The sequence below is a fragment of the Rhinolophus hipposideros genome, assembly GCF_964194185.1.
Source record: "Rhinolophus hipposideros genome assembly, chromosome: 5".
NCBI classification, from domain to species: domain Eukaryota; kingdom Metazoa; phylum Chordata; class Mammalia; order Chiroptera; family Rhinolophidae; genus Rhinolophus; species Rhinolophus hipposideros.
In genome coordinates, this window is record NC_138051.1 from 70,353,074 (window position 1) to 70,370,814 (window position 17,741).

Below are 17,741 nucleotides of genomic sequence, written 5' to 3' on the forward strand. Positions count from 1 at the left end.
ACATAACTAGGAAATAGCATACATGTATATCTGTAGCAACCCGGAGTTGCCAAAGCAGGACGGGGAAAGTTGCAAATTTATGCCAAAAATTCTGAAGTACAGAAAAAAATAAACCCTTAGACTATCTCTAGGCCCTATCTCCCTGCTGCACAGTTTTCTGCTCTTCAGAAAGTCAACCAGTAACCACGAGCACAGCTAGCTACAAAGATGCAGTGCCTTCCGCCTCGGGAAGTACAAGGTATATTCCTTCTCTTCCACCCTTTCCTCCTTGCTAGTTGTCAGAGGACTAGCCTCTGAGAACAGTCTGACTCAATGAAGATGACTTCGGGTTCATCACATTCAAATTTTCCTCGTTCTACTCCTTTGAGAAATGTTGGCCTTGAGAGAAGGCAGCCAGGAAAGGAGGAAGGAAAATGAGCTGTATGAATAAGAAAAGACAATACTGATGGGCCCAGTGCTGGGAGAGGACATGTAGGGATGGCCATGATCCGTCCTGGTACACAAGTGTGACTGCAAATTATGGCCTACTTAGTGCAAGAGAACAAAACGGGCTCTCCCACAAGCTTTCTCTCAGCTGTTGCTCTTCCTCTCAACACCTTGAAACAGCTACTGCAATTTGTTTCTACCCTTCCAGGCTAAAGAAACACATCTGTGGTTATCATGAAGACATGCATACAAAGTCCCCAGGCTACCCACTGTTGAAAACGAGATGTGCACTCTGTGACCTAATTACATCTAACTAATATTAATGTGAAAACGGTTCTGCTCTTGTCTGAGGCTCCAGCAGGCAGAATTGCACAGCTCTAATAAAAGAATAACAGCCAGCTGGACTTGTGAAATGGGAGAGTCCATACTACCGTGTTTCCCCAAAAATAAGACATAGCCAGACTATCAGCTCTAATGCATCTTCTGCAGCAAAAATTAATGTAAGACCAGGTATTATATTATATTAATTATAGTATAGTATAGTACAGTACACCGGGTCTTATAGTAAAATAAGACCGAGTTATATTATATTATATTACATTACATTATATTATACTATACTATACTATATTATATTGGGTCTTATAGTAAAATAAGATCGGGTCTTATATTGATTTTTGTTCCAAAAGACGCATTAGAGCTGATTGTCTGGCTAGGTCTTATTTTCGGGGAAACACAGTAAAACATTACACTAAAACTTACTATTTTATTCTTTTGGCATCCTAATTATCAAGAGTAAGAAACCGAAAACACATTCTCTAGCTTCTCTTAATGTACTGTAATTTGACTTCTTAGTGAATAAAGGCCTTCAAGAAATTCCCATGCTAATCAGCTAGTAAGTTCATGGGCCTTTCTCTTGTGACTAATAGTAGTTGTAAGTACCTGTAGGTGTGGCCATGATGCCTCCAGGGTAGGTTCGTCTTCTTCTGGATCAAATTCATTGCTGTCACTAGGAGGGAGAGTTCTGAATATATTGCAAGATACCTAAAAATAAACAAGCAGCACAGTTAGCTGGAAGCACCTCCTGGGCAGCATTACACAAGGTCTTTGCAGCCAGGCGAAGGGAACCCAGAGGACAGATGACAGGAGCACCACCAAACTGGAACAGGGCCCTCTTTCTCTAGGCTTTGAGGTCAGGACCACCTCCAGGGAGAGGTGGAAAGCTAGAGTAGCACCTTCTGCAACAGTACTCCATCCTTATATGGCCATTCCCACCCAGGTCCCTGCGATCCTGTACCTGCCTTCAAAGCCTGCTCTTGGTTACTTACCAGAGTCAAGCATGCTTCTAATGAACAATTTACACTAAGATATAAATTACTGCTAATGGGCTTCAGGTATTTTCTTTCTCAGGCTATTCACAATTTGCAAATTTACAGTTGAACTAATGGTAAAATTACAGGTATTCACAAAAAGTACATCAGAAAAGATTATTTTGAAACTTTTCTAACATGCTTAAAAATCATACCTCAGTTAGCTTACAAAAGAATAACAATGCCCAGGGTAAGATATATGTGGGATACAAACCTCTATAAACCAGACATTCCTTTACCATAAGCAACTTTAAAATTTAATCTAGTTGCTCAAAGAATGGCCATGATTTGCTTACTGTTGAAACTGGGTGATGAAGAGATGAGGATTCATTATACTATTATACTATTTCTGCATATATTCTAAGATTTCTATAGCAAAATGCTTATTTGTAAATGCTGTTGCAACTATTCTCAGGGTTCCTTTTCCATTTTTCTGTTTCTTGTCCTATTCATACTCACCTATCCTCTTCTACGTACCCTAATATGTGAGTTATGCCTTTAATTTCAAGATAAAAATGGCCTCTTGAATTTGTTTGAAAAAGATTATTGCTGCCAGGAGAGAGTTAAAAATCAGAGCTTACCGCAATGCTTTCGAGCCTAGCTCACAAGTCAGTCCCTGAAAGACTGAACGTATGGGCCAGTTTAACCACACAGTTCAGCTCCAAAATCAGGAGATTACAACTGGGTCAGCCACGGACGGGCGTGGAGGGGATCTCTAAATCCCCTAGATTTTCTGCAACATTTTGTATGTGTGAGTGCAACTTGGGAAAAGATCCAGTTGCCTTCATCAGATTTTCAAAATATTTCCTAGATCTAAAAATGGTTACAAACCACTGTCCAAAATGGTAAACTTGCTTCCACTAAATCTTCCTTTATCACTAGCAGCCACTTCTGATTTATAGCCCAGGGTAAATAAAGTATTAAATAGGTAATGTTATTAAATAGGTAATGGCAGTTCCATGCTTATACAAATACATTATGACCACAAGAAGCCACCAGCATCACTCCCTACCACATAGCAGCTTTGTAGAGAGTCTACGTGACTGGATTAAAAAGCATCCAGACATTTCTAAAGTAGCAAACTGTCTCTATATTTAAATAGATGAGGCTCTAGCCTAAGCCTTCTATTTTATTCATTCAGGAACAAGTTATCAAAAATGAACAAAAAATAAATAAAAGGATTTATTTTTCAACTATTTGATTTTAATCTACACTAGTGTCAATGCAAAGGAGGAAAAACAATTTAAGAAATAAGTGTCTTCGAGGTAGCCTAATTCATTTTCATACTAAAGACATTATAATAAACAGTGAACATTGGAATTAAAGCTTGAAGGCCCTGGCCTGACCTCCAATAAGTGATTATTCGGACAGAAAGCAAGGCTGGGGGGTTACAGGCACAGATATTAAAATCAGATAGAAAATGTAGGATTAGGAGTTCCGCTGAGTAACCTCCAGAAACGTTAAAGACTATTTCATCTAGCTTCTTCATCTTATAAATAAGAAAAGTGAGGTTCAAAGAGCTTATGAGTTTCTCAAGGTAACACGGTGCCATGTTAGGGTTGGGTTCCCAAGGCTCTTTCTCTGGCACTCACGTCCACCTCCACCCCTGAAGACCATGTAAGGACCTCACTTCTTTATATCTCTCTCTTTTTCCTCTGATTTGACCTCCCCGCACCCATTTCTTTTATCAGTTTCATTACTCTTTCATTTTCTCTTCTCTCCTTCCCCATAATCTCTTTACCAGGTTCTTGGCCTGCCAGTGGCCCTCAGTGTTGCCCATGGGCACTGTTTACCTACCTGAGGGCATTCAGGTGTACGCTGATGACCATGCTCAGCATTAACAGGAAAATACAACAATCTCTTCATCCTTGCTGTCTGGTTCAGACCCCCATCATCAAACATCGTGATTATTATAATAGTTTCCTCTCTGGTGTTCTGATTCCTCCCATCCCTCCTTACGTCCCCTAATTAGAATTTGGGCCCCTTAAGGACTCCTTACTAATTTCTGAATGCTTAGCACCTAATATACAATAAATGGAAATAACTGGGGTTGTCCGATAAATCTGAATTTCATATAAATAATTTTTAGCTCAAGTATGTCCTCCATATTGCATGGACACACCTAGACTAAAAAAACTATTTGTTTTTCTACCTGAAATTCAAATGTAACTAGTTGCCCTGTGTTTTTATTTGCTAAATCTCAAAGCCCTAACATGACATTAATATTAACTAAGAACGTCTGCTGGCTACAACCCAGTGTGACTCAGAACTGGCACTGTAGCGTACGGGGGAAGAGAAGAAAAGGGGGCCCTTCTCTGCAGGCCCAGGAAAGCGGGGGCCTACTGCTGCAGGCCCAGCACAGGCCCTAACAGCTGCTGGCTTTGAGGGACTGGGGCTCTCTTATTTTTCAGTTGTTTCGTTTACTGGTGATTATTGTTAACTGTGGTGCAAGAAAATAAATTTCAAAGTCTTGGCCAAATGTGAAAGAGGAGACTAAAACGTTCCCAAGTACATGCATGGCCCAATCAGGAAAAAAAGAAGCATTTAGGTATATTTTCACCGAGTTTTGATTAAACAAACAACTTACTACTTTTTGACTTGCAATATAAAAAAATACGATTCATATTTTTAAATAGTTATTTAAATTACCGCAGAAAAAACAACTCACTGTCCCCAACCCTTTTAGCTCCATAGAACTAGTTACTAATTTTACACCATGATTTTGGATGACACTTTTTTGTTGTTTAAGGAAAATAATTAGCAAATTATAAAAGAACAGAATGTGGCTGGTATATAGTAACTACTCACTAAGTATCTACCAAGATGAACACTGAACAAACCAGAGAGTAAGGACAATACAATTAAAGTTATTTAAAAAAAAAAACCTAGTAAAAGAATAGTTTCAATTTCTATTAGCTATATATTTGTTAGCACTATTATTATTTAAGGATTAGGTAAATAGGCATGTAATGTGATCAGGGGACCACTTTTACTACAGTATAGCAAGGCAACTTAAATCATCTCTGTGCTTCACAATAATAGTTTCTAGATGATTAAGTGTCATCGCTCTGGGATAAAAGCTGATGAATGAGCTGACCTCAAGAATATTTCTCTTTTATCTGTGAAACTAATGTCATACAATTATGCAATACTGCAAGTATATCAACTGTAAATACGAAAATGACATGATAGCTATAAAATGAGTTTTCTTGAGATTATATCTAAAAAGTAAATTTTCTAATAAAATAAAGGACTAAGTGAATGATGTTCAATAGAGAACATTCAATCAAATTAAAGTATCATTATTCCTTTAGCACTATTTGTATTAAGACCTCATGTTAAGTAATGATTTCAATAATATCCCTGAATTTTTTCATCCAGTTCATTCCTTCATTCACTCAGTACATAATCCATCATATACTGAAAAGAAACAAAATTATTTAATCAAGCATTTAGAACCAGAGGAAGGATCCAGTAAATGCTAGGTCATCACGCTTTACTCTCATGGTGTTTTGCGTTAGCCCAACAGATGTATCTAAACAGATACGGCAAAACGAAATCCTGAAAGAAAACAGGAAAATCTCACAGTAGTTTATCAACATGGTAAACATGGATACAATTTTTAAAAACAATTACATGCAAAACAAAAAATGTGAACACAAGCAAAGTTTCCCTAGATACCCTGTTATGCTATGTTTTAGAGCATAAAAATAATAATAAGCAACATACATATAATATTAACTTACTTTTGGTAACACCAAACTTAAGAATTCTTAATGATCCCAATGTTAAAGAACCTTCCAATCTGACTCTTAGCCCCTTTTAAAGTAATTGCGGATAATTATGGATAAATATCTTTTAAGCCAATGCTTTGATTAGGGGGAAAAATGGCAAAATTTTTAAACTTTTATTTGGGACTTAATTTAATTCACTGGCAATTTGTTCAATCAGTAATTTGTTCTAAAGCTAAACTATGTGTTTTAATCACCACAATAAATCTACTATAGTTTCCACTTCTGACTAGGTATATAGTTTCTTCTTAAACCTCGATTATCTATGTGACTAAACACAGCTGTTTAAAAGTTCTCTGAACTTGTGAAACCATCAAGATCCCTATCCTAAAGACCTTATTCTAAATAGCAGAAATTTAATTAGATTGTTGTGACAACTTCCCAGATTATGAGCCATCCACTGCGGTTCTAACTTTATTTGCTAAAATATTAAATATGCAACTGTCACTGCTATGGAATATTATGAATACGATAAAAATTTTCAGACAAGATTTTTCCATCAGTTATTATTCTAAACATGTTCACTTGAATTAAATATGATTTCATGAGCCAAAACGATCTCCTCAATGCCCTTGTCTGCCACACATACAGGTCTCAGCAACACAGTAAGGACTAAACACACAGGTATGGTCATCCAGTAAGGTTGTACACATTTTTATCATAAAACCACTTTTGTGGACAAAGCTCTAAACCTCTGAGAAACCATTCACTGAACCAGAACCAAAGATAGAGTGCACTGTCTACATGTGACTAAGAAACAACATGTACTTGTGACAGATGTGAGGTTTGTTTCACAACATCTGGAAATCTACAGGAACATTTAAAAGATTTCTAAAGTCAATGTCTACAACCTTATTATCATTACACAAACATTGCCACACTTTAAAACTGTATTAGCAGGGCTTTCTAGGACACAGGAACTCTTCTTTTAAAGGTGATTTCTGAAATGAGGCAGAAGGAACATCTTAAAATGATAAAAGATGCTTAACAGCCAGTTGAAGAAAGGGAATAATAATAAGAAAAAAAAGTTTAAAAATTTATATTGCCCAATTAGAATTTTAAAATATGTAGCCAAATTAAAAAAAAAAACAAGATTAAGTAACAGAAATTGTGGGCATGTACTATTTTCATTTTCCTAACTCACAAGGGTATCACTTTTACTTATACTTCCTTTATCAAGTATTTCTCTCAAAATCTACTAGGTACACAGACTGTTCTGATTTATAGACTAAAAAAATCTGTTTTCATTGTTATTGTTGCTGCTGCTGCTGTTCGTAGAAGTGTTTAATTGATAACTATTGTGATCAATTGGTGTAACTGGATTTAACATATAATGCTTGTTTCTGAAAGTAATTTGTTCTCTTTAGACATTCAGTTTCTAGAAGGAACAGAAGATTGACAACTGTACAGAGAAAAGGAATCTGTCAAGGAGAGATCAAGAACAGAGAATCAATAGAATTTGAATAAATCAAGTGTGAATACTAGGGACAGTGTTGAGGAATATATCAGTATTTAGTTATAAGGAGATAAGAGGGAGAAAGTATGTGAAGAAAAGACAAGAAAGGACCCTTTTGTTCTACTCTCTCTGACTTATCCAAGCCTACCAGATGACCAAGATGCCACAAAGCCTGGAAGAGATTGGAGGTGGGGGGGATGCAAAGGAAGGACGATGACATTGAATTGAGCCCCATCCATGCACATTTATATGAAGTTCAAAACATGCAAAACTAATTGACAGCATTAATTATCCTGCCAGGAGAGAGGATTCAAACCCAGAAAATCGGTGCTCTTACAGTGCCACATCCAGTCATATTTAAAATGGGAACTCTGTATGAGAGGGCGGCACTGAGTAGTGGGTTTGCCTGTACTGAGACTGGCTGGGCTATCTCCTCACCACCATTAACTTTCACCCCTCTAGGCACTCTCCTTTAATTGGTGCCTTTGGGTCTTTTCCTCTCCAGAAGAATCATCGATCTCCTGAGTAGAGACAAGGGATCTGGGAGCAGTGGTGGGCTGCGGTAGAGGACATTCCCATTCAATGTGCTCCCCTACTTTCAGAAAGGTGCCCACTGCTCTCAGCTGGGCCTAATGAGTCCCCCTCCAGTTGAGCCTCTCCATAGACTAAACCTTCTTCCATTTTTTGCTGGGATTTGGATAAGCAGTCACGTGTCTGGCTGGTGTTGGGGGAGTGGGATAGGATCAAGAGTTCCAGGTACTTCTTAATATAAACTTTCCACCAAGTCTCCTGCTTTTGCCCCCATGCACCTTTACTTTGTAAGTTATCTTTCTAAACCTTTCTGGAGTTAATGTGGTATGTGTTGGCTACTTCCGGACTTTCCTTGCTGCTACTTAGGGTTCAGCTTTATGTGATCAGCCACGGCAGAGACCACCAGTTCACTAACTTTCTAGTTTCCAAAATGTTGATTCTGAGATCTCCTCTGCATTTCGCTTTGCTCTTGTGAATTTTATTTCTTTTCAGTATTCTTTGTGTAATTTCAAGAAGTAAAGGAAGTAAACACATGCATTCAATTCCCGCTACTTACTCAAAAGTTAGTGATTATTTTCTATTATGTTATTTCTTCCATTCTCCAGGAAATCACGCTAATTCAAATAATTTTATTTTCTTATGCGACTATATCAATCCCGTTTTAGTGGGAAAGAATCCAAGAAAACCAAATGGCAGCTGCTCTAACCTTAGCCAAGGTAAAGTGAGAGATTCCCACTTCAGTATTCTTTCTCAGAATGAGAAAGCGTAAAACAAAAGCACATTCTGGACATTGGGATACTGAATACAGACATCAAACAAATGTCTCAGAGTCATCATGTCACCCAATGAACAAGTAAACAAATTTCAAAAACAACCAGCACTAGAACTCAAGGCAGAGCAAGGTGAATTCCTTGGCATGATGCTCTCTTCTCAATAATCAGTTGTCATCTTTTCTGTTGTGATTTCTGTTTCCAGGCCACACAGATGTTTTAATTCTGTACTTCTAGTTACATACAGAGCAGTTCTGACATCTCACTAGATCTCAAACTGAATCCAGTCAAAACCAATCTCATCCTCAATGACCTCCTCGTCCCCGTAAAAGAGAATTCTCTTCTCACCTTCCCAATCTGTCTCACCCTTTGGAGTTTTCTTTAACTCTTCCTCTCCTTTATCTGCTTTATGCAACTTATCAACAAGACATGTTATTTATTCCTTCTCACCGTCTCATTGTTGCTCATCGTCGTTGTTAATTTTAATAGTGGAAATTTGGAAACAATTTAAATGTCCCAAATTGGGAAAATAGCTTAGTAAGCAATGATGTATATCCATATAATGGTATATTAGGCAACCATTAGAATGATGTGTTTTTTTCCTCACTCAACAGCTATTTCCCAACTTCCTGGTTAACCCAGTTTCATTCCACTCTAATCCAATAAATCCTTTCAAGGAGGTAAGGTCTCTCTCCAACCACTTTGGGTGAATTAAAACTGGTTTAAGCCAATCTTCCTTTCACCAAGAGATGAGCAAGGGCATGAGATGCAATTCTGGCAAATGGCACAGGAGGAGATGCCTGATGACCTCCAGAAAAGTCCTCTCACTCTTTTAGTAAACCATGTTAAGACAGAAAAACTCCTGTTTTACTGCCTGCAGAACTTTTGTTTGAAAATGCCATTTGTGGAGCTGGTTCAGTCAACTTGCGAGCATGAAGAGAACAAAAGCAACATGCTGAAGGTGACAGAGAGGAAAAAGGAATGAACCCAGACTTTTGATGACTTCATCATGCCACTGAATGAACTAATAACACTAGAATTACTCTTTCTGTGGGTTTTCGAAATGTGAAATAATAAACATTATTTTATCTAAGCCAAAAAACTGATGTGTCTATTGCATATTAAGTATATATAATTTTTTTTTAATTTAAGTGGAAAATCTCATTAAAAAATAAGATTAGGAGGAAACTGGCCAAAATGTGAACGATTAAATTTAAATAACGAAACTATGGGTGAGTTTTTTCCTCTGGTTTCCTTTTTTTTTTTGATAAGCACATGGAAAAAATACAGGAGATGGGGAGTTCCTTTACATATTCCTCTCCATTTCCTCTTCCTTTGGCATCATCTGACAAGATTAGGACATCAACCCTCTGCCATTGGCCATCTGGGTTAAATCTCACAGCCAAAACATCCTTAAAGGAGCTGGCAGAGGGCACAGACTTTCTTTGTGGGGGCTAAAGAAAAAGAATATCATTTACATTCCACCTCCTGTTCAAAAATCGTAGCAACTCCCTGCTTGCTGTCTATGTCTACAATACAAGATTAAGTCTAACCTCCACAGCTTGCCAAAAACCTCTGTAATCTAGACCCATCTCTACCTCCCCACCTTATTACCCACAAATTCCAACCATGAACCCTCCACTCCCATTAGGCTTCTATTTCAAGATTAAATTTGCTTAAAATAAGAGATGTTTTACCTGCTGAAATGGTGACAGTAACGTTAAATTAATTCTCTCTAGAGTCTGTTACCCTCACATAAAATCATTGTTGGGAAATAATACTTCACACACAGACAACAATATTGCACCGTCTCCAAAATTGGAAATGTAGCAGTGAATCCAAAAGTGAAGATTGTTGATATTAAATCTTGGAATCCAAAAATAGAGGTGTAAACACTGCAATAGGCATAGTGCTTACTATGTATAAACACAGAGCAGGCCCTCACCCTGCCGGCGCTCGCATCGAGCACTCAGGCCCCACACAGGCTGGCCTATGACACCAGGTTTTGGCTACATTTCCTCGTGCGTGGACTATGGGTCCTAAATCCCCCAAAAGTACTAAAATTGGTGAACTAAGTGATATCTGTAAGAACCAAAGTGCACAAGTTGATAAAACAATAACATCACACAGCTTTTTTGAGAACACATATTCTAACACCTGCTTTGACCACTTTATGGTTCAGAATTAGCTAATGCTAAAAGAAAAATTAAACCTCTTGTATTCTGAATTTAAATACACACAAACACACACACACCACTTGAGGCTCCTGATGTACGTTTCTGGCTATTGAATACAGGTTTTTATTTGAAATCAGTAAAAACAATCAGGAAACAAAACCAAAACTGCCACTGTCCCCTGCTCTGTGTAGGTGTATATGTCTCTCTGTGTCTCTGTGACCATTCATTAGTAAAACAAAGCCCTAAGCTAGTTGGTGAATAATGAAAACAAAACCACACCTGAAGACATCTGACCATACTCATAGATTAACATTGCTCCTTAGGTGCTAGTGCTGCTTCATAACTAGGCCACTACAAGGGAGGGATAGCCCTCTCTCACAGGCCTCAGTGAGGCATGTCGGCCTCATGGGGGGAGGCGGGGCGCAGGAGTGTGGATGTAAGTTCCTCAGAAAGAAACCAAGAGAGGGCTCCAGAAAAAGGAACTGCCCACCAACCCTGTTAGCTTCTATTTTAAATGTGCATTTAGATCATTGCCTCCCGATTAATTTACCCCTCAAACAACTGCTCCCACTTTCCAGAATAGGACATAATGGACTCCCCACTTAGTACCTAGTATCAGTACAAATACAAAACTCAATTTTCCAGACCTTGTCCAAGCTTAACAAAAATTTTCTTTTATAGAAGAAAAAGCCAAAAATTCCACAAAAAGAAAGAGGCCTACATTATTCCAGATTATTCTACCCTATTCTCACAAAGGCCTTGACTTCTTCAGAAAGGGAAATGCCACAGCATTTCAAAGCAGCCCATTTAGTACCTAACACTATCTGTCCAGCCCCTACTCCGTTTGTTACCTACATGCTGAAGGGTTAGGAAACATTCTCCAATATAGGCTGCTTATCCATTGTATTAAAAAATAAACCCGTTCTCCAACTTACTAAAGAGTTATAAGCAGTCCTATTTTTTATTCAGAAACATCCCCTCTTCTATGTGTCACCCCTACTCTCCTGGCTATGCTTCTCCTTGCCCAGGATCTGCCTGCTGCCTTAGGCTCTGGTCTTTGCAGTTTTCCCTTCTCCACTGCTCAGCCAACCCGCACCATTCTCTGTTCATCACTATAATGACATTTTTACTCTAAAAGTCCTTTATCTTATCCTTACTTTCCAGAGGCAACTTCCTCTGCAGAAGTCACTGGATAGCATATTTCTTGTTTTCATGTACAGATCAAATTTGGCTTTTCACATTGGTTAGTAGCCAACTACCTCCTGGAAATGACCTGCTCATTTTTTTCTTGCCAAATTCTTGCCTCAAGCATTACTGTCTCTGAGAATTCCACATTGAGGACACATCTTTTCTCCGTGATATTTTTTTTCCTGCTAATAATGCACCACTGTAATGTAACCAGCTCTCTCCTTAGACAATCAACCAATAAGTCCCACTCATTTCTGTCTCGCCTCAGTACAGAGACAGCTGAACCATATACACTCGCACCAAGTGCTAAATTACCCAGGACCCACCAGAGGCAATATTTCCCAACCATTTTATCATCCATTTTCTTGATGGATTTTTCAGAAGTCCTTATACCTATAACCATAATTTCAGTCTCAAGTTTAAATTAAAAGGTGAGAGAAAAAAGAAACTTGAATGCAGTACTATAACGTATCCTGCCAGCTTGGAGGAGCGAGGGGACGAGTAGAAGTATTCTCCTTATAGTGAGATGATAGTATTGGATAGATCAGCACTAGACAAGTCACAGCTGTCAATTTTAAGTACATTGAAAACTGAACGATCTGTAAAGCAGTTAAGCCAGAAGGACAGCTTGTAAATGAACCAAATAGCAATCATGAGAAGCTCAGTTGCTTCCTGAGTAAAAGCTGGCTCCTTAGCACATTTGAATAAAAACTAAACACAGTAAAATCCCTGTCAAGATTCCTTAAGAGAGAATGTTTGCAGGAGAGAAATGGTAAATTATTAATGTAGTATGGACACGAATATTCAAGTATATAAAGAAAATGTTCATTTAGGTTAACTAAGGACAGTATATATACATATACATATAATTATACACACTAACACATGCAGATTTACATACAGAGTCCTCCAAAAAAAAAGAACTGAAAATAAAATTTCCCAGAGACAATTACTTTTAAAACCAACAGTCAGGAAAAAAGATATGGAAAGTCATCTTAAAGTGACAAAAAAGCTGTCAGGCTAGCAAGACTTCATTACAACTAGGAAAACTGACTAATCCATCTAAAAGGTAAGTCTAGCAGAAGCGGTGGAGGTGGTATACCACGAGAAACGATGATAATAATGGCATTACAACAACCTCATAAGGTTACAATGGGGTAACAAGCGTAAGAGGGTTAAGATTCATCTAAGATCACAGCTAAGTAAGTGGCGGGACTAGGCCCAGGTCTGCCTATCTGTACCACCAATCCAGGAAAGACAACAATAAGGAAAAATGGGCTGTACACACATAAGTGCTTCCAAGAATTAGGGGCAATCATGGGGATAGAGGGATGTTCCAATCATCTAACTCCCTCGCTGCAAATTCAGGCTAACCAAGCAACTCAAGGATGCCCTATCTGCTGACAGAGCTTGCCTGCTTCTAATGGTGGGACAGAGAGAAGAGGAATGGAGGCAGCACATGGACGTGGGGGACAGGATCATCTCAAGGACTGTAGTTTGGGTGGAACAGAGTTTTGAATGACACACCCCTCATCCTGAGCTCCTCTCGCCCACCCATCCCCCCACATCACCATGCACTTACATCCTGGGAGGGAGTTGTAGGGCAGCAAAAAGGGTTAAGGATCATTAGTACACACCTTTGTGAAGAATCTCAGGATTAAGTATTTGACTGCAACTCTAAACTATGTAATTATTGTTGACAACCTACCAAAACTGACACAAGATGAAATAGAAAATCTGAAAAGTCAGACATGTATTTAAGGATTGAGTTCACTACCAGAAACCTTGCCACAGAGAAAACTCCAGACTCAGTGGGCTTCTTTGGTGAAACCATTCTAACAACTTCATTTTTCCTCTTTGGTTACTGTCATAAATGGGAAGTCCCTGCTCCTTTTCAATCTTATCCTATATTTTCCAACAGAGCAGCATCCAGTAGAACACTGCACACGTGGTAAAAATCAAGCTTAAACCATTTTGAAGTCCAATATATCTTTGAACATTTAATCAAAAACTACAAGTCTTTTACAACAAAAACACACAAGATTTTGCAGTCAACATCAGAGAGTCCACTGACCCCATGAAAACCAATCTGTGGACACCCTATGATGCTAAATGAATACTGTTAAATGAGCATTAACTAAAGAAGCACAGATAGTTAAAGATGGTAATCAAGAAAAGCACAAAAGGCCTGCCAGTTTCTCCACCCTCTGGTAAATTACAAATGATAACAATCTGCTCCTAACATTGAGCAGTGAATTCTTTCTGATTTCATTCTAAAAATGTCTTTGGTAATCTTTATTATCATAACCTTCAATTATTTTCTAAGTACCAAGGAATTCTTTACTTCCTAATTTACTTCTCAGGTCCCTATCCTCAAAATTTACCAGTAACTTCAGTTCCCAAATGCCTTTCTCAGATACCACTCCATTCTCTTCCAGTATTTGTATTTCCAATCGTGTAAGCAGTCCACCTCCACCGCTTTGCAACCCCCCTCAAAGGCTCACATCTTATCTCCATTGGGTCTGAAGAGTCACCTCCAAGGCAAATTCTGGCCAGGTTGTGTAGTTATATTCCTTATCAAATGTAGGAAGATGAAAAATGGAAATTTCATATTCCCCCCTGGTAACTATCGTTCCCAAGGCTACTTTTAGATAGTTGTTATTGTATGAAAAGAAACTCTGTCTTTCAGCCAACTGAGTATGTAGTGACATTAACAAAGCACTCCTCTAAGTGTCTGTGTAGGCAGACTCTGAGACCCTTCATTACAACTTCATAATTTTCTAAAAAACCATATTATTCTATTGAGAGGATAACCAGAGCTGTGATTTCCAGTTAAATCAAAGAATGTACAAAAGATAAAGCACTCAGATAACCCAATGACAGGGTATAATTTGAGTAGGGGAAAAAAAGTTAGTGGTGGCCAAGAAACAATATAAAGGACCCCAGGAAAGACTTCAATAGAAAAGACGAAAAAATTGTTCAACATATTTTATCTTAAAATTATATTAGCTTTGGAAAATTCATATTCTATAATTTGAGGTACAGAGAGCTGTAACCATAGGTTAGGAGTGGGGCAGACTTTGAAACCAAGAAAAGCCAAGTCATAAAAACAAAATATGAAAATAATAACAGCAAGCAACAAATGCGACAAGGTATACTTTCTGCAGGAGAGAAGTGACAGCATTGTACTCTAATCAAAAGAGTACACTCAAGATTGCACCACTGTACGTGCAATCATTATCTATGGTAATCATCTCAACATCCTCCTATTTCACGCACTCCTCAACCCACTGGCTCCCACCTGTACCACTGTACGGATAATGCACAATTCCCTGGTACCACCTGGAATCCCATCACTTCTTTTTCTCCCTGCCCTACTCCCATGCAGATAATTACCAATCTCTATCTTCAGCTTTCCATATCTAGGTCTCCCATACCTTAAAGTTAACACATCAAAAATCATTTCCTCAGTCTCCACCCAAAACCTGTTCTTCCTCCTGCTGTACCTTCCTCAAACAGCAGTACGACAAATTACCTCATTCCCAAAGCTATCCTAGACCCCTTCCTCTCTCACACTACAAACATCCACACAAATGCAAAGTGGCTTCATTTTATCTCTTGAGTCTCAGATGCCATCCTTTCCTCTCCTTTTCTATTTCCACACCTGTGCTTGGTTTAGGCCCCCCACAACTTCTCTAGTACAGTGGTCCCATAACAGTGTCCTCTCTGTCTTCAATTTCAGCCCCTTCCAATCTATCTGACCTGCTGCCATTACAATACAAATCTGATCACGTCACGCAACTGCTTAAAACTTTTCAATGGTTACCCATTGTGAGGTGTTTTCAAGATCTGGCTCACATCTACATCTTCAATTGCCACCATTCACCTCCTCACATTCCCGAACTCATTCTGTCCCTCTCTGCTGGAACAACACAGCACTATTTGTGTTTCTCTGAATCTATTGTGTTGGAGAATTCCTTTGCATCACGTAGTTCTCTTTCTCATTTCAACACTATTTCAGCCACATGGAAAACGCGTATTCACCTTTAACATCCTACTGAGGCTTTACTCACTTTGTAAAGCCTTCCTTGACCACCCCTACCTACTTCCGATTTATCACCCTTTCTCTACTCCTTCCTCGCCTGTACATACTTCTATTAATGCACATATGACATTATCTTATTATTTGTTCACACGAGTATCCTCTCTACCTGATTGTGAGTTTGTTGACAGAGCAGGGTCGTGCCTTTTTTATCATCAAAATGTAAAAGTGTGGTTCTAAGTCATTCAATAAACATTATCTGCAGTTAACTAAACCAATGTCTTCACCAGAGAGATTTCATCTCTCACATCTGAAGTATCTCTGAGACATTTTCGAAAAGAAAGATATGTGAATATAAAGAATATAAAATACACAGTGTTTGAGTTTGAATAAAAAAAATTAACACAAGATTACTGGGAGAGCCAGAAATTCTAAGAAATCTTTCAAATGGATGCATAGCAACAGAATAAAAAAGAAAACATGAGCATAATGTGGTAAAAATACTGACTCAAGGACAGAAGCCTGACACTTGAGAAGATACAAAGCAGAACATGCCAAAGCTAAACGAACTAGAAGTCCTGCTGTTCATTTTTCCATCAGATGACCCCAGGAGAAATACATGCAACAAACCACTTACCTAAGCAACTACTTTGGACAAAGGTTTGTAAACTTTAAGAATGGCAGAACCCATTCTGAATTTCTTAGACTGTGCTGACCGAGAAAGTTGGTAGTTTTCAGTGCTAGAGGATGTGAAAAATCACCAGAAGTCCCTCCATTTATAACAGAAGAAAGTGGGGCTTCGAGAGGAAATACTTACCCAAGATCTCACCACTAGTTAAGTGGACAGTAAACAACGAGGACAGTGGCTTTCCACAGTCTGTGTCTAGGGTACTTTCCACTACCCCACACTACTCCTCAGGTAAGTTAGGTGCTATATTGTTTATTTTGTTTACACATAAAGAGTTATTTTTCTTTCTTAATTCTAGCAGCGTGTAGGTGGTATCCAGACTTCATTTAAATGCTAAAAATGGCTTCCACAACTCATAGATTATTTTTATCTGCCATTCTTTCCTTCTCCTAACAGGAATAGCCACTCTCAAAGTACAGGTCACACCAGGTTGGATCAAAAGCTTTTGGTAATATTGCTGATACCAGAACATGTCATAAGTCATTACTTGTCCTGGTTTGTAAAACTTCACTATCGCTTCATTGATATTTCATTAAAAGCACTGCCATTTCCTTCACTGATCCTAATGAAGCAGTTTCATTTTACAGTAACAGGAAAGAGGACTAGGTGAGGAGTGTTCAACAGGTAGGGTCATCTTGGAATTAGAGAATTTGAGAACAACTGAGATAACGGGGTACAACATATCTAGCTGGCAGAGCATTTTAAGTCCACAAACAGGAACTCTGGGATCCACCAATGATTGTAAAATCAAGTATCCACTGAGAAAATTACCAAAACACAATGATAATATTACAATATTGACTGAATGTCAGCCATGTGTTAGGACTGTTCTAAAAGCTTCAAACATCATCGCAAATTCCCACAAAATACCTAAAGGCAGGTATGACACACAAGGAAAGTGAGCAGTAGCAGCACCAAAATTTCTATGTACAAGGTGCTCAGAGGTGGCAAAATGGAAGGGAGCAGAGGGCACCAAGTGGGAACTTGGTTCCAACCCTGCTTATAGGGTGGTAAGCACTCTGCTTACTAGGTTGTATGTAATGTATATTTGAGGTGGTGGGAACCTTGATATACAAACAAAGCACAAGAATTTTACTTTGGTGGACTATTCATGGCACAGGGTAAGAGGGACTATGGCCAACTTCCTCCCAATCCTACGTACCTCTTAGCCCCACATGAAAACTGAGGGCCCCAAAGATGGAGGGCTCCATCTAAGGTGACAGAGTAAGTGTGGCCAGAGCTGGTGCTTGAACCAGGTTTATGTGGTTCCAAAGTCCTTTCTACTCTACCACACTACCTCCT

At 38.6% G+C, this 17,741-nt stretch overlaps 1 protein-coding gene across 4 annotated transcripts in view; it reads right to left on the minus strand.

Annotated features, from left to right (window-relative positions):
• PPP2R5E (protein phosphatase 2 regulatory subunit B'epsilon) overlaps positions 1–17,741 on the minus strand; it is a 135,044-nt gene that overhangs the window by 40,401 nt on the left and 76,902 nt on the right. For all 4 annotated transcript variants that reach the window (XM_081049106.1, XM_081049107.1, XM_081049109.1 and 1 more), the window contains exon 4: positions 1,369–1,470. In XM_081049106.1, the coding sequence (XP_080905232.1) occupies positions 1,369–1,470 (102 nt within the window). The remainder of the gene's footprint in view (positions 1–1,368; positions 1,471–17,741) is intronic.